The 21101-nt window shown below is 43.4% G+C and overlaps 2 protein-coding genes across 2 annotated transcripts; both read right to left on the bottom strand.

Annotated features, from left to right (window-relative positions):
- Positions 1-533: 533 nt before the first annotated feature.
- On the bottom strand, positions 534-7517 carry chaf1b (chromatin assembly factor 1, subunit B). Its single transcript, XM_067261900.1, has 14 exons — positions 5914-7517; positions 5324-5450; positions 4985-5117; positions 4747-4867; positions 4549-4652; positions 4357-4453; positions 4043-4127; positions 3865-3958; positions 3673-3742; positions 3462-3553; positions 3184-3343; positions 2376-2969; positions 1420-1508; positions 534-1058 (listed from the first exon to the last, which is right to left on the bottom strand). Exons 2-14 carry the CDS (start codon positions 5447-5449, stop codon positions 979-981), a joined length of 1845 nt encoding a protein of 614 aa, XP_067118001.1. The 5' UTR covers position 5450; positions 5914-7517; the 3' UTR covers positions 534-978.
- A 12-nt stretch (positions 7518-7529) lies between these two features.
- Positions 7530-20103, bottom strand: morc3a (MORC family CW-type zinc finger 3a). Its single transcript, XM_067261096.1, has 20 exons — positions 19884-20103; positions 18454-18526; positions 15182-15314; positions 14280-14504; positions 13882-14064; positions 13458-13602; positions 13105-13233; positions 12666-12788; positions 12499-12596; positions 12279-12386; positions 11952-12080; positions 11808-11879; positions 11646-11682; positions 11379-11456; positions 10816-10930; positions 10593-10656; positions 9255-9896; positions 8822-9164; positions 7821-8020; positions 7530-7674 (listed from the first exon to the last, which is right to left on the bottom strand). Exons 1-20 carry the CDS (start codon positions 19920-19922, stop codon positions 7530-7532), a joined length of 3081 nt encoding a protein of 1026 aa, XP_067117197.1. The 5' UTR covers positions 19923-20103.
- Between the last annotated feature and the right edge of the window lie 998 nt (positions 20104-21101).

Raw genomic sequence — 21101 nt, 5'->3', positions numbered from 1 at the left:
TATCAACTCCTCTTCTCTTTGTACATGATCCAGTATCACTTCCTAGTGTTCTTTTAACATAACTTGCATGAAATCCTCGTGTTTTAATTGAAAGAAATATGCTATACACTGAGACTTGTTATAAGAATGTAAACCTCTAGTAAACCCAATTACACCAATATGTCTGATGACATTTCATTGTGCTCCCATCAAACTGATTGTTAGATAAGACTAGTAATGACAAAGAGACCTCAGCTCAATGAACTTTGATCATCCTTAAATGATCCTGCTAACATTCTGAATATTTTTTTAAAATATACTCCTTTGTATATGATCAAATAAATAATTCCAAAGCCTTGCAATCCTACATCTGCATCAATACTCAAAAGGGAGGCTTTGAATTTATAGCATAAATCATTCTCAAAGGCAGTAGGCTACAAAGCCAAAATGATATACTCTGTACACCATTGTCTTGCCATTCAATAAAATATTTTCTTATGAAACTGGTACATATAAAATATGAACAAATGAGACAGCACATTTGTTTTCACAAGCATTCCTATATTGAATTGTTATACAAATCCACATTATAATCCACAATTACCTATAAAACAGTTCAGAATGATAAGGCATCATTACCAGTGGCAGTTTCTATACATCTGAAGTGAGGTGCTGCCCTTCAGATTGTAGTCAGACAAGTGTGTAGTGAGGTGGCATTACGTGTTAGTAACAGCCATCTGGCAACACACTGACATCCAAATGGGCTTCAAAGGGAGATGTTTCTGTTTTACTGAGTTAGAAAATACAAAATGTTAACCTGGATTGTTGTGTATGTGTGTGTGTGTGTGTGGGGGGGGGGTAAATGAATGTGTTACAGTTAAAGGAAGACGGCAAACTTGGCTCAGTGTGTGTGCGTGTAGACTGCTGACACCAGTATTGTTGCTGTCCTGTACTCATGTTGGTCATAAGGGGTCCCTGCAGGTGGAAGGGGAAATGGTCTTAATGCTGGGGGGTGCTGGTCTTGGGGCGTTTGGAGTCGGGGGGCAGGAACACAGGGTCTGTGGGGGGAGAGGGACGTTCTGAAGGAGAGACAGAATAGAACTTAGTGAAGGCATATATCCGACCGAGCATAACTTTGTGACAACATGAACAAATAATTATGCCAGAGCTATAATTCGTCCATGTCCAAAGCACATGAAACATTCATTCTGAGCAATTCATTTTCTATTTCTAATTACATCTTATCCTTTCAAGTTACAATGACCGCAGTTACATTTATTTCATATATACGTTGCCAAATGCAAGAACTATGCATAGTAGTTAGCTCTTTCTTATAACAGAGAAAACACTGACACAACTTAAGTGATTGTTCTACACCTATCTTGGCCCTTGTCTTAAAGTTCTGGGCCAACCCCTGTGTTTCTAGAGGGAGATACGGACCGTGTTTGGCTTTCTCAGTGGAGGTGAGTGCGCTGAATTGCTGACTGGCGGCTGGAGAGCAAGTCACCACAGGAGTCAGGGATATCCGTCTGAAAACAGGTTGTGACAGTGAGTTTACCCTTGAAGTGTTTTTTGTGTATCCAACATCTTGTGTCCTATTTCTATAGAGTTCATTCCAACCCAACAGAAGGGAGAAAGTGGTACTAAACAACTTGAAAGTATGAAGTTCCAAGTTTGTCAATGAAGGAATAGGTCTAGTCTTCAGGAAATGGAAAAAGACTAATAGTCATGTAAACAGTAAGGTTCATCTTAACATCCCATTTCTCTCCCTTACTCATTACCTTCACACTCAGATTGTAAACATATACACAGACGATGTGTACTTTCGAATACAATCAAAACCACAAAAAGGGACAGAAACTTGGATGAAAAGGCTATTAGCCTACAAACCTGAGGTATGCCACTAGTATGCTACATGATTTTTGCTCTGATATGGCTGTCTCAGATTCTGAAACTTGAGCGTTGTTAGGGGGTAACCCACCAGTCACTGACCCCCATTTAGCCTGAGCAAGCTAAAGATGCAATCTACAGCAGCGGAGTGTAGTCAAAGCTAAGATATTCAGGATTATTTCTCTCAGCACAAAACTGCTAGGGGTTTTGAAGTGTTTTGAGAAGCAGCTAATTGTTAATAAACTGGACAGTGCTGTGGACAGTGCATTCTCTTTTGGTTAAGTTGGGTCCCATTATACCACACGCTTACTGTAAATAACACGAGTGAGCAGGAATTTGATCTTTGATTTCATTTGCCACGGTGGTATTGACTATTATCAAGTAAATATTGTAGTATGGAGAAAGGCATTTAATTAGAGGCATGACTCAATTACGTAAAAACCTAGCCATCTCAACTAAATACGTATACCATCTTACATCTGCCTGCGATTGCACACAGCTCTTACCTGGGGGTGGGCCCTTTCGGGGTGGTGGTCTTTGGGGTGCTGGGCCCTGCAGTGCTGCTGCTACTGAGCTTGGGGGTGGAGGGGGTGAGGGGGTGGAGACGGGGCTGGGCTGTGGACAAGCTGGTCGGGGTGAGGCAAATCTGGGGTGTCGAGGGAGTGCTGGGGCTGCCTGTCTCGGGGGCAGTGGTCTGGGGTTTGGGGGTGGCAGGTTTACTCCAGGCCTCGAGGGTACTGAGGGTGATCCTACGAGGCTGGGCCTTGGTCTTGGCAATCTGGATGTTCTTCTCTCCACCAGCCTGGGGAGCAGGGGGGCAGGCCAGGGAGGAGAGAGGCGTGATGGGGCTGGAGGGGAGAGCTACACATGCAGGAGCAGTGGCCTGGGGGGTTGCTTCTGTGCTGTGGGGTATCGGGGACACCAACATCCTGCCTGCTACTGCTGCCTTCTTGCCCTTTTTCTCCAGGCCGTTGCTTGGGGCAATGACCTCCAGGGCAGGGGGCTCTTTTAGAGGGGTGCCCAGCTCTCCAGGGGAGAAGGACAGAAAAGAGCAGTAGCCGTCCGTAGATGACACCGCCAGGAAGGAGCCATCTCCAGACCTGGACAGGGCATAGAACAACCATCTTCACTATCCCAGGATGGAACAATGTAATGTGACTGAATCAGTGATGATGATGATTAGAAAATGTTGGGAATGTTCTATTCCACCACTGGAAACAGTTCCTTTATTAATTAACAGTTCATGCATGTGTGTGTATATTACCAGTTGAAGTAGCTGGCATATGACCGTGTGTGTGTGTATGTGTGCATTACCAGGTGAGGTCACTGAGAGTGTGGTAGTGGATGTTAGAGATCAGGCCAAAAGGGAGCGTCTGCTGTGTGTCGTACAGGAAGATACTATCCTCAGACGCCACGGCGAACACCAGTCGGTATGGCAACTGGAATGTGTTGGGAAGAGGCTGCTGAGAGCCATCTGCATGGGAGAGGGAGAGAGAAATGGAATACTAATGAAGGAGATTAACCTTTTTAGGTCTGGGATGCGGTTTTCACAAGTGTGTGTGAGTGTGTCATGGTAACATGCATTTCCCTACCCTCTCCCTTCTTGGTCCTCAGTTCAAAGTACACAGGACAGCAGCGGACAGCCAGGGTGGCCTTGGCAGGGCAGGGCAGGTGAGCTATAGGCCTGGAATACAGATCCACGTTCAGACTGTCAGTACAGCATGCTCATGCTGAGTTGTCACTACAGACGACCTTGGAAGTGGATGGATGAATGTAAGTGATGGATACACTAGCTGTGTTTACCTCTTGAGGCTCTTCCTAGAGAAGACATAGGTGGTGTTGGTCACATTGTCCCCCGCCTCCACACACCCCGCTGACAGGAAGAGACGAGGGTAAGATTAATCAGTTTCTCTTAATCCTAGCCTGTGACACCACAGAACGCCATTACTTCCTGTTTAAGGTAACTGGTCGGAAAAATGTATTCTGAGTTTGTACCTGGGGCGAGCAGGAAGGATCCGTCTGGAGTAAAGGTGAGGCGTCTAAAGAATGACCTCATACTGTCATCATGGAACATTCTGTAGTTTTTCACCTGGGCAGAGATAGTATGTGATTAATATTCTGTATAAGACAGAATAGGGACTGTGTACTACGTCACTGTGTCCTCATAACAGACCTCTCCTTCTCCAGCTGATCCAGAGCTCATCTTACTGACACCAAAGACCTTCTTTCTGGTCTGGGTACTGTACACGCGCATCACTCTGATAAAGGGAGAGAGAAAGGGAGGTCGGAGAGTCAGGGTGAGAAGGGAAAAAAAGGAAAAAAAACAGTATTTTGTCAGGTAATATACTTTGTTGAAGAGGACAGAACTTCCATGCAAATTCACAATTTTTTATGTTGGTGGTACTGGCAAAGATACAAGTAAATAGAGGAGGCAACAATGAGAATCGCACAAGGAAAAAAGAACGTGGTGAAAACAGCTTGACCTACCTGTCACAGCTTAGCGTAGCTACATACTGGCCCAGGGGATCCCAGGCCACTCCCTGAACATAGCTCTTATGGTCATTAAAGATGCAAAGCTTCTGACCTGGAATACAACAGGCTTGTTAACATTCACACACAGACTCAGACCGGAGAAAGAGACAAAGAGAGATACAAAGAGAGAGAGGGACACACACACACCTTTGTTGACATCCCACATGATAGCAGTGTTGTCCACAGATCCAGACACCAGGTGGTTTGAGTCTCTGGTCCAGGAGATGTCGTACACATCTTCTATGTGGCCCCTAAACACACACACACACACACACACACACGTCAGTAGGCTTATCTAAACTATGCTATACCATAAAGGCTGGTTTTGGCAAGGCAAAAGCTCACCGCAGGGTCTTGACCACAGTCCAGCACTCCTTGTTAAGCTGAGCATCCTCCTCCTCCTGGAAGCATGGAGGCTGTTCTGATTCCTTACTGTCATTGAGTTTCCACAGCAGGATAGCTGCGTCTGCAAACACAAAACAAGCAAGGAGGAAGGTAGACACACACAGATTTTATTGTAGACACACAAGGAGACAATGCTGTAAACTTTTGCAGCATCACGTCACTGATCTTATAAATATACCGTCTCCTCCTGAAGCCAGAAGCTCTCCATTGGGGCTGAAGCGGACCACGTTGACAGCCTTGGTGTGTCTGGCAAGGTTTGACAAAAAGTCTACAACCGCCCGCCCATCAGGACCAGTCTCAACACGCCACAGCTGAATGACCACAGAAAGAGACATCTCGTTATTGCAATTATGCTAGCCAAAATACATCCATGAGAAAGAGTCCTGGTTATTGTTCATATACTGGTGTGTTATTTACAGGAGTGGGAATTTGTGATTGAGAAGGTCGACAGGTGATATATTAAAGCCAGGGAATGTGAGTGTGTGCATGAAGTGAATGGGAGATAGGGGTTACTTACTCTAACAGTGGTGTCCACTCCAGCGGTGGCCAGCCGGTTTATGCGTCCCTCTGAGCTGTGTTGAAAGTCAAGACTGTAGACCGGCTCCTTGTTGTGCCACGCGATTTCACACGTAATCACCTTCATTCTAAAATAAGTCCAGAAAGACAAATATCTAGGCCGACTAAAAGACTGATTAGGGCGACAGGTTTGCAACAATGAATGCAATGCTAGCAAGAGCGGACACTTTGTGACAACTATTGGGAACCACCGTTACAGTAAGACTGTGAGCTATCTCTCTTTCTGCAAGTTTCACAGCTTGCTTAGATGAGCGGGTAAGAAGTTGTTGATAGTCCAGGTTCGGCAGTAATACGGACGCTTAACCTAGTCTATGTACATCGCAAACCTTAAATATTTGGCTTTGTAGCAACCCTAATCAGTCGCGTTGGCTGTTTGTCCACAGCTAATAGCTACTGTAGCTAGTCATTTCACCATCCACCTAGCTAGCTCTACAGAAACTATCTTCACCGTCGAGTGCGTACTGTACGTGCCTCAAATAAATAACTGCATTTGACAGGAGTAAGAAATATACACGTTTAGGCTACCAGTACCTGTAAATCCCGTACTTTCGCTACTGCTTAATTGTTCTTCGTCCTTCGCTGACAGTACACACCACCGAGTAAGGCAGCTGGTAGCTAGACCACTCAATTTCCCGCGTACAATTCACCCAAAACTTCCGCTAGTGACAAGTATGCGCTCACTTGCAACGATTGGACAACGCAAGAGACGCATATTTTGGAAACCGCTGTCTTCCGGGTGGCCGGAGTTTTGTCCACTCATATCGAAGAAAAAAGCTGCTAGTCTGATTTGTCATGAGTTTATTGCTGAAGCTAACTCACAATTTGTATCTGTCCAGGGGTGTGGTTTAGAATAATGGAATTTAAACTTTCAACAGAATTACATTTCTGAAGCAGAAGAAACTTAGAGATCAAAGTAGAAAAATAAAATACACGTAAGTACATACAACTTAAGTACAAATGAAAAATAAGTTAAATCTCTTTGTTTTGCATAAAAACACACAAACACAAACTTAACAATTTAGCTTAATATTCAAAAGCAGGCATTGTATTTTTGTAAATAACCACTCATACATCCCATGACCTGAGACTTTCTTTAAATCCTGGTGTAAATGAACAATGTACCAGATTCTGGTAACCAGAGCATTGGGAATCTGGTCAAATGAATGAGAAATTGTGTGAGAAAGTGACTAGATGATGTGGAGGTTGAACAAGTACAATAATTTCAATTGTGATTTATTATATAGGGGAAGAAGCCACTGTCATCAGCTGCATCACAGGTACTGCATGTATAGTTCCAGGAATCCGTGTATGTCTTACCGACATCTTAATCGCCAACTGCATCACAGGCATTGATTGATTGATGCTGGTATGACATGATGTCTCAAGAACAGGGGCGTGTCCAGACTTTTTTGACTGGGGGTGGTTCAAGTGGGGCACTGACTTATGCAGGGTTGGCATGAAGTATGAGCATGAGAAAACACATCTGAATAGCATTCCTTTACTATTTGTCTCCATTACTAACTTTACAGCACTTTACATTCCTGTGTTTAAAGTTGAATTTAAAAGATAAATAGACTTACCAATCATACAAGTGGCACCATACACACCATCACCAATGTAATATAAATCTTCCATACTTTAAAGACATTCCAATATAAAGCTATATAAATAAAGTCTTATTATTATTATTACATACAAAAGAAGGATAGCGGATTGAGTCCAACGATTCCCAACTCACATTTTCTCACAAAAATACAGGAATAAATTATACAGACAATAAAGCAATGTTTTTAAGAGTGGCCAGTTAAAATATATTGAGCATTGACAGCTAGTCTTGTCTTTTCTCTCAGGTAACGTTAAGGGTAACAGCACCCACTGACGTCTCCCCATAAAATTATGAAATTGTCACAAGGTGCCAAAAATCGGCCTTGAGAGTGCAGGCATCGGCCGATGCCAGGTACATCAAAAAAGCATTTAACCGCCCTAATTAATCAACCAACAGACTGATCGGTTGACCACTATTGCACAATCGTAAAACAGAAGATCTCTGTAACAGAACGTCTGATCTTTTTCCATTTTGACAAATGCTTCTAATCCAAATCAACATCCCCTTTCTCTACTTCCTGTGTTTACTCTCTACTCCTTGTCTACCCTTGAAAAGACTCCACAGTAGGAAGGACTTGTTCCAGGATCTCATCTATGGCATCACATTCATAATTGATCGTGTCCAGATCCAGTTCAGGCATAAAGGAGACCAGGAGGCGACCCACATTCATTCGCAGATCCCTCAACCTGCAGAGACAGAGAGCATGTTTAAATGTTTCATATTAAAGTATTTAATATCTAAATACAAGGGAAATGGTCTGCTCATATATGGCTTTTGACAATATATACAAATATTTCAAAGACACATCCCTCCTACATTCCATATCCCCCACCTTCCAGCTGTCCCAGACTCTCCCTCTGTTTCTCCCCTTGGGTGTGCCGCTCCAGTCTGGCTACCCCCAGGCCCAGTAGCCTGTCTTTCTGCTAGGGCAGCCTTAGCCCTCTCTAACTCCTCTTTCATTTCTTCCAGGTCCTTTTGCAGATGTTCACACTGGGAAATCAGGTCAATGTTCTGCACCTCCAGACACTGCACCTGGATACAGAGCAGAACATAAAGATGCCAGAAGGAGAGGAGAGAAGCATAGGTCGTAGTGTGAATACAATGACTGGCTCAACTGAATTGCATTATTATTTTATGCACACCGAATAGCATAACACAGTTTATCAGACATGGATTTTGCCTATGTTGAAGTGTAAAATGGATTGATTATAAGTCATGTAGGCTAATATGTGGGGGATGTCCAGTAGTAGGGAAGAAGGCCGAGGGCTGCACTATCTGTCCAGCTGTAGCATGACTTGACTAGTCTCAGAGAAAGGCGTCGCGAGTATGAAACAACACATTCCTGAGTTACAGAACAGTGGGGAGACTAGGGGTATTGCCAGAGTTCAGAAGGAAAAACCCATAGAACAGAAGCCAGGAAAAGGAGCTAGTCCTCCTTGTCTGAGTATCTGTGTCCTCCACTGGAGGAGAAACGGACCAGAGAGAGCAGGTCAAGCTGACCATAGACTGATAATGAGCATGTATGTACACAAGGCTGCCTCATTGAAAGGTGAATGAACTGAGAGAAAGTGTGGGACAAGATTGGGATATAGGATTATGAAGGGAGGGGGAATTTCCTCATATTGACTATATAATTGTGCTCGATTTTAAGAGTCTCTTTTTCTGTCTTCCTGTATCAACTGCTGCATTGCTGAATAAACCATCAAGTTGCCTTGATTCTGAAAGATATTCCACTCCAACTTTTTCTTTAGACCCAAAACCCTTCTGATGAACAAAAATATCCTACACCTGCTCAACACATCAACACAGTAAATCATTCCTGATAGCCCTCACCTTGTTTTGAAACATGTCCCTCTCATTGTTTCTCTGGTCCAGGGTCTGTAGCAGTTGGTCCACCTGCAGGGCCATCTCGTCACTCACTGTACACTGCTCTTCAGTACTGTGACTGACAGCTAACTTTGCTTCCTTCTCCAGCCTCAATTGTTCTGCCTCCTGCTTGGCCTGTTCATACAGATTCTTATAGTACTGCGCGTCTCTCCCTGCCTCCCCTTCACCGTCCCCTCCATGTCTGTCTGTATGGCTGGGTTGGTGAGCGTGCTCCGTCTTCTGGTCCTGGAGTTGCTGCAGTCTGCTCTCCGTCTCCTGTAACTGGGAGGTCATCTGGTGGACCTGCTCCCTGTGTAAAGTAGAAAGGTCTGATGAAGATGTGTCCACACACACACACACACACACACACAGACAGACATAGACAGACACACACACCTACCTGTAGGAGTCTCTCTCCTGGGCTACGGCCTGCATGAGCTCCATTAGCTGGTCCTGCTGGTTCTGTGCCTCGCTTGTGTCAAACTGTGTGTCTGGTCTGGATGGACCTGAACACGAGGGTCTTGTCCCTTCATCACTCAGGTCTCCATCCTCTTTGATGTGAGTTGCATTGTTGTTTTTTGCTCTGGCATCTGCCTCTTCCTGCTGGAACGTCCCATGCTTCCTTTGCTCCTCCTCATAATATCTCTCAGCCTCTTCCTTTATCTTACTCCCACACTGTCCCTGCTCCTGCTTCACTATGGTTGGAGTCTCTGTCTGAACTTTGACGCTTGTGTGTAGCAGCTGGTGCATTTGGACAGGTGGAGGGGAAGGGTTGGTTCCTGTAGGAACAATGGAATTTGATCCCATGGTGGCAATATCAGGGAGCGAGTCCATGGCAGCGTTACCGGCAACTTGGTCACAAGAGATATTGGTCTCCAGAATGGTGTCATCACTGTCATCATCACTGTCAGCGAAGAGGTTCGAGCTTGAGGCGTTCCCTCCCATAGTTGGTGTGGCTGGCAGTGAAGTGTTGTCATGGCTTTCTTCTAGTCTGGCTCTTTTCATTTCATTAGCCAATGATTTTGGCTGTCTCCTCTTTACCCTGCACACAGAGGGGGTAGGGATGGATTATAAAGACAGAAAGAAAGATAAAGAATCCCTCATAGGTGTTGCTTTTTAGCCGGGGAGCAGGGTGTAGGTTTGGCTTGAAAGTTGTTCCGGTGGTGTGGAATGTGTTGGCGGGAGGTAAACCAGAGGTTATAATGTGGTTAGCTTTGTAAACAAACAACAGAAGAGATCTGACAGGGCCAACAATTAAAGCAATACATTTCACGTTTTCTTTTTCCTATTGTGAATAACATGGGTTTATGAGATTAGCAAATCATTGCATTCTGTTTTTATGTACATTTTACATAGTGTTTTATGCCCATGTTTTTGCTTAGAAAATTAGGGAAAACTGCTTTAAAAAATGTTTTTACAGTCAACAAGAAGACGTAAAAAGGACCAAAAGTCTTTCTCTTAGATTAAAATATAACTATTTAATCTCCATCCATCATCTGTCTCCATCAATAGATTGTACAATGACTGACAAAGTGGCTTGAGGTGACTCTGTTCATGCGCAGCCTACCCTTCAGAGTGCACTGAGCCAGACTTTACGGACCATCAACGCTCTCTGGCTGAGTGTGACACGCATGACAGCGCCCAATGGAATGACAAATAAAAATCAATTGTAATATTATTAGGAATATTTCAGCTCTCCTGAAAGTTACCCCTCCCTAAATCGACGCCTATGGCCTACCGTAAGGGGGTAGAAGAGACATGACGGCGGGTGGGCAAGCTGCCACTGGAGGGACTGTTGGCGCCTGATAGAAAAAAGGAAGACAGAGAAAGAGGGGGACAGACAGAGAAACACATGACAATATTACAGCACGGCAAGAACGACTTTAACGTCCCAGAAATATCACTCCAGAAATTCAATGAATCTTTAGTGGATCTAAAGTGGACCTTCAAACATGGCATACCGCCTTGTGAGAGTGAAGAATGTTGAGGGGAGTAGAGAGGAGAGGCTCTGGACTTTTCAGTGCCCAGGGGTGGAGGGTCTGTACCAGCTGGAGACCGCCTCTGATTCCTTCCAGCCTAAAGATCACATAGGAGGAACATGACAGCACACATCTTAAGTATTTACCATATTCAACAGTCTTCTTACTAGAGGGCTTGTGTGCCTAGATTGGTCTGCATTAGAACTATTCTCTGCTGATCCTTGATTTTCAGCTGTACTTTTCACATGATAGGATGTGTTTCCAGTAAGAGATGACTTCTCTCTTTCTAGGGTCAACAGGTCCCTTGGTGAACATCATACCAGCCTATTTATACAATTTGAGGCCCCTCGCTTCAGACAGCAAGGAGAAAGGACGCACGCAACTGTCATAATGAGTGACAATATAGTAATATATGCTATTTGAAGGATAGATAAAAAATGTATACAATTGTCTGCTGAATGGGTAAAAATGGTTTACTTTAAAAAAGATTCTCTCCACCAAATGTCAATGTGTTTATGTGTGTCTTATGATGATGTCCAACCCACCAACTCTTTTAGTTTTGCCTTCCGAGCCGCCTCTTGACGAGCCCTTTCCCCTTCTGCTTTTGCCAGCTCCTCCTCTTTCTGAAGAATACACAGGGCAGGGCAGTAAGAGTGAACACAGTGTGGCTGTTAGGTTGAAGCACAGACACATGGGCCAAACACAAGCCACTAAAAGTTGGGGTTGGGGTTTTACCAAGTAAGTGTCCAAATAAATCGATTGCTTTTTATTATATAGCTACAACTTAGTTGGTACACAGACGTGCTATTTACCTTTTTTCTTTCCTTCTCTTCCAACAGTTTTTTCTCCCTTTAACAAAATAAAACCAGATAAATTGAAGATTCGTTGTTGAGTACTTACTGGTAGATTAAACAGATGTACTGATATGTTTGTATAAAGGCTCTAGTGATGGTACTGCGGGTTGTGAGTCTCACTGTAGCTTGTAGGTCTTCTGGTAAGGCTGCTCATCGTCCGAGTCTTCGCTTTCCTGATCTACTGCACAATTTCTGGGAGACGGGTGATAGACTGTCAGACTAAAACACACACACACACACACACACAAATGGTTGTGTACCCACCTGTACTGTGGGTCTGGGTTCATGATGCAGTACCACACGTCAGGAAGCCGGTCGGAATCAATGCCATCCGGAAGCTTCCGCCATTTTAGACACTTGTTACACTGCACCCAGTTCTGGTCTGGACGTTTCCTACAGGGTCGTAACACAGACTATTACCCCATGATCACCAGGTATATGATCACCTGGTAGATAATTATCATACAAAAAGTCTGCTATAGTTTGTTAAATGGCAGATGTAAAATCTAATTTACAGCCAAGCCTAAATAATGTAATCACAAGGCCCTGGTACAGTTTTTTGCAGTTTTATATTTTAAATGTGGAACTAACTCAATGTCCTCCACTGGTACTTTGTTATTGGGATCCTTTGTGAGTCTCTTGTGGTTCATTTCTTTCCAGTAGTCCTCCAGCTTGGTGCCAAGAATCTTCATGGTCTTCCTGAGAATATTATACAGTACATCAACTTTGTAGTTGTAACTCAACTTTTTCCATAGGCTATTTCTGCAAAGGAGAAGATTCTGTATACCCCAGCAACTGCCCTCTGTCTCACCTATAACTGTCTTCGTTGTCAAAGTCCTGCTTGTTGTGGGTGGGCTTCAGGAAGTTACACTCAATGACACCGATGACCCCCACACCTTTGTTATTGGCCTGCAAGAAGAGGACAGTTAGTCTCTCTCTCTAACACACACACACATACACACACAAACACACACATACTTGGTTTTGGCAGCCAACTCTTTCGTACGCCTTGATAAGACGGTTTTTGTGGTACATCATTATACCATATTGATCTTTGCTCTTGGTGTTGTACCCAAAGGTGATGGGGATGCGTTTCCCTGGCTGGGATAAAACTTAGGAAGAACACTCACAAGGTAGGTGGATAGATTGTAACATTCCTTTTCACATGGTTATTATAACATACATTATGACATAACTGTGGTGGACATTTTACCACAGCACGCAATTTCTATTAATTGATAAGTGAGGTGAGTGCTAGGGCTTCAATCAACAAATTCAATTTGTCTGCGTACTCTTTTAATGTTTGCAAGCATGGAGGCAAGAGAGGAGTGGAAAAGACATACACATAGACAAATGAACAGACACAGATAGATCTGAAAGATTGTTGTAAGACCAGCCTCTCAGTGGAAAAGGATACCAAGAAGGTGGGTTTGTATTGGTCCTTGCAGACGTAAGCCAGACTCTTAGAGATCAGCTGATTCTTAACGTTTTGGCCTTGTATGATGACCTGCATGCGAGGCTTCAGGTACAGGATAGCGCAGTAGGCCTGGACACAACACATTACTGAGGTGACTTCCAAGATTTATTCCACCTTCATACAGTGACTGGAGAGATGGATATGATAATATACTGTATGACAAGAGCTTGTATGCCAAGAATCAAATGTGTGGGAACTGACTATTTCCCCCAGTTGTAAGTACACATACGGTACATTTGAATAATTTTAACAGTAGGTTTTCAGGATGTATAATGATTCTTCTCTTAGCTTACCCGTAGTGATAAATCAGTATCAGGGACTGAGTTTGCATGAGGCACTGGGCGTTTGCCCTCCTCAGTGAAGGAGCTGTATACGTCATATGGGATTTTGATGTCGTAGCGGTCTGTGAGGTCATACTCTGTCTCTCCTGATGATGTTCTGTAGGCATGTGCGGTAATCTTAATCTACCCATACATACTACCACTAAAGTGCAGTGTGTATGTTTGTATGCAGACACACATACAAAACGCTATTGTGCATTTACATTCACGTGCATGTGGATGTGTGAGCATGGAGATGCTTGTGTGTTTCAGTGTGTGTTTGTGTGTGTGTGTATGTATGTATGTATGTATGTATGTATGTATGTAGACGCCTGTTTGTGTGTGTATGTATGTATGTATGCTTGTATCTACATGTGAGCCTGTGCATGTGTTTTACCTGCGTAAGTTCCAAAGGATGATGCGTGTCCCTGTATCTTCAGTGGAGCAGGTCGAGACAATAGCTCTGAGCTCTGTGAGCAGCTGGTCCTTACTCTTAAACAGAGAGTAGGTAAGGATGTCCTTCAGACTGGCCCTGTGGTCCTCACAGGGGCGCAGTTGGTCCCACTCTAAATACCCATCACTGCAAAATAACAGACACGGAACACCATGAATACAACCTAATTCAAACAAATATAACATTAATCAACAGACCATAGATAAAGCACAACACGTTCATATGATGCCTGGAAAGAACACAAAATATCTGCAAAGTGTGACATACAAAGGGATTCTTAACATACATAGAGCATGTCTCATCTGTGTCTGCATGCATGTGTTTCCCACGGATGGACATACCTGCTGCGTGAGCTGCATTGAAAGCTGACGATTGGCACTTGGATCTGTGTTGCTTTGATGGCCTCCAGGTAGCTCTGGGAGAGCAAGCCCACGCACACGGCATCCTGGGACTTTGACAAAACCAGGGCATCTCGGCCCAGGCGCATGGAACCGGACTTGAATCCATTACCATAGATACCGATTGGTTCTCGCCCATGGCCGGCAGTCTTGTCACTGTATCCGAAACTGAGGAGATGGAAGGATTCAGACAGAGACGCAGCAGATCTATAGGGGGGGGGGGGTACGGGGGGGACGACTTCATTCTCGTGGAGAACTTTGGTGTTTAGTTATTCAAGAAGGGTGATGTGGGGGGGGGGGGGGGGGGGGGGGGCAGGGGCGTAGCCAGAATATTTTTTTTGGGTAGGCCTAGAAGAATATGGATAGGCATCTTTTCAGTTTTTTTAACTTATTTACTATGCGATGTGCACCCGGTGCATAATTTTTCCGAGATATTTTCGCTTTTGGGTAGGCCATAGAACAAATTGGGTAGGCCTGTGTCTACCCAGGCCTACCCGTGGCTACGCCCTGGTGGGGGGTCTCCTGCCCTGCCAGAGTTCTACGTTGACACGGTTATCGACATATGCCAATTACACATTTAAATTGTTTATCGTTTATCTCTTTATTCCTTGTATTAGTCCTATTATAACAGTGAGTACTGGACCGATCAATTAGAGACATACTTAACAGAAAGAGCACAAATAGAAAGAGAGGTGGAGGTAAGAAAGAGATAAAGGCACACGAGGAAAAAGACATAGAAGGGAGGAGACAGAAACATAATGACAGACGATAAAAAGACACACTTGTGAGGTCAGATAAAATATTATCTACAGTGTGTTTAAAGCGAAGCTGGCACCCATCCCTACCTGAGCATCTTGTGCATCTTATCGTAGTCAAGCCCATTGCCATTATCCATGAAGATAAGGCAGTCCTCGTTGTTGATCCGCATTTTATCAATCCAAAACTGCTTGGCATTTACATCAGGGTCGTACGCGTTGTCTGAGATTTAAAAAAATCGAAGGGGGGAAATAAGTAAAAATAGAAATACACTACATAGAACAGTTTGCATCCTCTATACTAGGCTTCATAGGCATTATGTTCAATAGAAAACAACTCCATGCACCAGCATGGTTCCAACGTAATTTGGCTGCAGCTGTGATTTTGCTCCAAGTTGTACATTTGTTTGATGTTTGTGTGATTGATATAATTCTGTCTGTTTTAAATGTGTGTATTTAGTGACATACACACAATTAAACAGTTATGACAATGTTACGGAGAAGACCATAGCAGTGGGAAGATGTTTCAAGTGGGGGGTGCTGTGAGGATGACGCAATGTGTGAGGGGGTACCACCCTCAACACTCAATGAAAAATATGAAAATATGATCAAAGTATTATGAAAAAGATGCTGTAACATGTACATTGTTGTGCATGTTTTCTTACATGATTATGGACCTTAAAAAATGTGTTGTATACTTAGAACATACAATATTTGTCTATGAAAGGAATAATAATATAATCGTGTAAGAAGACATAGACAGAATATAGGCTACACACACACAAACTGCGGCTTGGCACTGGCTCATGGGAAAGCCAGATTTACACCAAAAACATTGACAATAAAACAGCGACCAATAACACTGTATTTACTTGCAAAGCAGGCAATGATCTGATAGCAGGAACATGCAAGGACATCGGATCATATTTTTGGATTCCTAAAGAAATCCAAAATGTGCTTTTGCATTGCCATTTTCTTGTGCCCTTGTGCACCTGTTTGCAACAAGTGTGTGGCCATGTGAGACCTGAACCTAATTACCAACTGGACTGAAAATGTAGAACTTAAGATTCACCCTTTCCTTACGTCAAATTATCATTATAATATTAACATAACCAACCAAATTCAATTAAATGAAAAAACATTTGTTTTTAAATTTGTTGTGAATGTGCATGTCCTCTACCATCCACCAGGGGGTGCTGCAGCACCCTCCAGACCCCTACTTCCCACAGCCTTCGAGCCAGTGTTATGCCAAATTCACACCCATTCAATTCAAAATAACTCATTTGCATGTTGTCCCTCCCCAAATGTGCAGTTGTGAGACTTACAAAGCAAGAAACACTTTAATGTTTAGAATGTTTTCGAATAAACTTTTGCAGGTTCCCACATTACATAGGGTAAAGAAAGTGGGTTCGCGGGAGCAGACTTTTTGGTGCTTAAATGTAGCAGGTGTATGTGTGTGTATATCTCTCTCTCTGTGAGTGTGTGTAATCTGTGTGTGAGTGTGTGTGCGCGTGTGTATATTTCTGTGTGTGTGTCTGTGTATGCAAGTCAAATTGACATTGTGTGATGGACATAAATGGGGGCATTATAGAATGTTTACTCATAAAATTAATGTACATGCTCAATGTACAATGCCATATCTCATGATTATAAAGACAAATGGAAACTAAGTGTTATTTCAGAATTAACAAACATTTTAAAGGGTGATAAGATGTAAATTCTGGAGAAGGCAGGCCGGAAGGAGTCACGACAAAGGAAAGGAGTTGACTTTGGTTTATTAGTTGAGCGACCCGGATCAAACAATCAGTTCAAGACGAGCACTTGATAAGATGTAAATTCTGGAGAAGGCAGGCCGGAAGGAGTCACGACAAAGGAAAGGAGTTGACTTTGGTTTATTAGTCGAGCGACCCGGATCAAACAATCAGTTCAAGACGAGCTGATGGCATGAGTGAGAACTCTGTCTCTCAGTCATGCTTAAATACATGAGTTGGACAGTACAGATATAGAATGCACAGAATTGCTTCCTTAACGGGTCTTCAGTGGTCAATGTATTGACACACTAGAACGTTCAGCAGGTGAAGTGGTCGTTAATCACATAAGCCTTATTTGTACATGATTTTCCTCACTGTCTCCCCACTGTCTGGACTGCATGCTATATTCTGCTCAGAGGGGCCTCGCTGGTACTGACCTTCCGAGCAGTGAACGGGACTGCACCCGTCTACATCAAGTCTCTCCTGCAGCCTTACACCCCCACCCGTCACCTATGGTCTTCTTCAGACAACCGCCTGGTGGTCCCACCGCTCAAGACCGCCCGGTCCCAACACAAGCTCTTCTCCTGTCTGGCCCCCCCAGTGGTGGAATCAACTCCCCACCTCCATCAGAGACACTGACTGTCTCTCCACCTTCAAGAAAAGGCTCAAGACGCACTTGTTCCAGGAGTACAACGGTACTTAGGAATGGTTCGCTTGACCCGATGTTAGTTTCCTCAAGGATCACAATGACTCTTGCTCAGAGACTTGTTGCTCTTGTGGTTAGTGGTAACTGATTTAAATTTTTTGTACTCGCTGTGATATATTGTTTTTATTATTGTTGCTTGTTTTTTTCCACAGGTACACTTGCACTTATAGCAGTTCATGTTGTTTAATTGTAACTTGTTTAACTACATGCTCTTATGGTTCTTCCCTTTGGCACTTACTTTGGTTGTTCACAATGTGTGCTTCATGTTTTGGCTACTCGCAATGTTTTGTGGCTATCTTGTTGTTATGATCAGTGACCTATGCACTTTGTAAAGCTCTCTCTTGGAAGTCGCTTTGGATAAAAGCGTCTGCTAAATGAATAAATGTAAATGTACATGTACCCAGAAACTCTGCCTTCCAAGGGGTCATTGAATGCAAAACCGAGTTTACCTTGTCATCGTTGAATAACGACAGTTCGGTGGGTAAAATGGACATACAGTGAACCTCAAAGTCCATTGACACCTCTTTCTTATGTAAATCTCACAATTTGAAACTGTCGCTGTAAAAGGAGGGTGTGAATTCGGCACAACACTGGTTGTCCCGGTGCAAAGTTCACACTGCAACCTTTAATGCTCAATAACGGATTTATCAGATCTGATTTTTTCACCTGTTGATCGCAGTGCAAAATTTCAGACTTGTACCCAATTTATACCACATATGAAAGTGGCCCAAATCCGATTTGAAAATGTCCGATTCAATGCACTTTGGGCTGTTCACACTTCCATCCAAGTAACAGACCTGTGTCACAAATCTGATTTGGGCCACATTCAGCTGAAATGTGAACGTAGTGAAACAATCTGTTCTGTGGCTGAGGACAATGGCCCCACCTTGCTGACGAAGACTCACCTATGAGCTCTGCCATGGCACTGAAGGGCCGGGTGTGGCTGGTGGAGTTGCTGTGAAGATACTTGGGGCAGAGCTGGGAGGGGAAGAGAGTGATTTAGTGATTTAGGAGCTGGTTTTAGCGCCAAAATGCTTTTTGAAATACTTAAAGTAAAAAGATGTGGAGTTTCTCTTAAGTCGTCAAGTTAGGAGCTACTTTTAGCCTTAAGATGTTTTGTGAACACGGCCTCTGATTTTTACCAATAGCCAACAAACTGCAATTCCAGCATATTTGGTTGATATTAATACACTGTACAGTTCTTCCATTAGGCTAAATCTAGGGTCATAGTTTTGGTTGTTTGGCCGATATAAACCCCCCTACACTTAAACCTCAAAGCAGATTCAAATCAACTGACCAACTACAACACGGGGAGTTAGATGGCTGAGGAGCGGTTAGGGAGTCGGGCTATTAATCAGAAGGTTGTTGGTTTGATTCCCGGCCGTGCCAAATGACGTGTGTCCTTGGGAAAGGCACTTCACCCTACTTGCCTGGGGGAGAATGTCCCTGTACTTACTGTAAGTCGCTCTGGATAAGAGCGTCTGCTAAATGACTAAATGTAAACAACACACTGTGTGGACTTCCTAACTCACCTTGGTGAATTAGGAAGTCGAATGTGCATGAGAGATTGCGTGTATGACTGTGTAACAAGTCATTTTTGTTTTTACTGTGTAAAAAGTTGGCAGGTTGTCATTTCATTAAAGCACAGTGCAGATAGGGTGGAAAAGAGTGATGTGGAAAGAAAAAAATTACAATGGTGGAAAGAGTGAGACAAGGAAATGGATGAGAGGACATTTATGAATTGTGGAAGGATCGGACGATATGTAATGTTGGTTAAATTAAAGATTAGGGGATGCTGATTTAGTTTGAAATCTTAATGTTCGCGTATGTGTGCGCGCTCCTGTGAAGGAACACTGGCTGTCGCGTTCGTTTTGAAAATGGAATAAAAGAATGGAAGGTAATGTAATAAGTCTTAACCTGCTTGCAGGTAACAACTTCCAGTATCAACTTGATAGGAGCACTGTGAAATGGCGCGCAAGGAAGTATTGTTCAGGCATAAACAACTGAAAAAAATCAATGTCACCAGATCATGTCAGTATCCTTGGTGTTTGAGGACAGCTGAACTATCATCTGAATGTGAGTTGCATGCAGTGCGGGTGGAGGGCTCACCATCTGAAACTATGGCGAAACAAGCTAGCTAGAATAAAGTAAAACCAGCTAGATAGCTCAATCTGTCAAAGACCCTTTCCAATGGACAAATGCATTTTTTTCAAATCCAGTGGACCGCCAGTATTCGCACAAATTGAATTACTCCAACTTACTAGACAGGCACTTGGAATAAACATTAAAACGCCACCAACAACACAAGCAAAAGTGTAAATGTTGCTCTTCCTACCGCACTCAACGGCACCCCTCTCTCTGCCAGCGATGCCATGTTCTCTAAATGTTGACAAGGACCAAGCGGTGCACAATTATTACAAATTGGGCCACTTTCATGTACTCCAAATCGGATACAGGTCCGACATGCTCCACTGTAACCTCAGTCTGAACAACTGTATTGACGAGAATGGGCGAAATCGCAAGAAAAGGAGAATGCAATGATTTCTGGGAAACCGAAAGCAGACCCGCTGCATCCTGTATAAAAGGGGCGGGTCGATCTCAGAAAAGCTGTTGAATATTTTCTCTGGTATGATGCACCACTGTAAAGGATATGCACCGCCTCCCCCCCATAGACTTATATATTAATAGACACAACTAGATTTTTCTTCCAAGATGGCGTCCCCATTCATTTCTATGAAAAGTGCTCAGTGGCGCAGTGAGGCAAGCGAGAGCGCGAAATGGACCGCGCCATCTTTCCAGACTGACTCGTCCGGTCTTGCGCAGAAGCTTGTTCTTAGCTCCGAAACTCGTGCATGCTTGCAACCAGAGCCATAGAAAAAGAGAGTTGCGACACTTCCGTAGCAGAGCCATATAAAAGGCTATGGCTCTGCTTGCAACTAGCTGTACACGTCATACTTTGCAACAACTAGTCGCGAGTTTTGTGAGCTGGAGCTAAGGCATTGCAGAAAACTGTCAGAATGTGGTACAAGCCCGATCAAGAAGCAGATACATGTGAACTTTACGAAAATCAATACTATTAGTACTGTAGTATTATACGTGTAGGGCCTATACGTTGTTCTTTTTGCTTCGTGTTTTTAGTTTGACTGCTTAAGTATTGTGTCGGATTAAAGAAACTGTAATATCTGGCTCCGTCTTGTTGTAGCTCGGCAAAGCAAACTAAATTAAGCCTGTTACTATTATAATGATGATGAGTGTTGCTTACTATTACTATTGTTAATGCCATCGTTGTGGTGTTAACTGACATAAAGTTCTAAGAATATCGACCGTAACAATATTGTGGTTATCAGACATGATTTATAGGCCTACATCTTCGTCTTTGCTCCAGAATAACATCAACAATCTATAATCTGCTTTAAAATAACGGAAATAAACTCTACAAACAACCGTCATGTATGTGTGCAACCATTTGTAAACTGTAGATTATCAAGCTCTTTCTCCTTGTTCTCATTCAGCTCAGGTAAATAAGCGATTTGCTGATATTCCCTTTTGTGCT

Source organism: Osmerus mordax, chromosome 2, assembly GCF_038355195.1.
Source record: "Osmerus mordax isolate fOsmMor3 chromosome 2, fOsmMor3.pri, whole genome shotgun sequence".
Taxonomy (NCBI): Eukaryota; Metazoa; Chordata; class Actinopteri; order Osmeriformes; family Osmeridae; genus Osmerus; species Osmerus mordax.
This window is presented reverse-complemented; position numbering and strand designations above follow the sequence as displayed.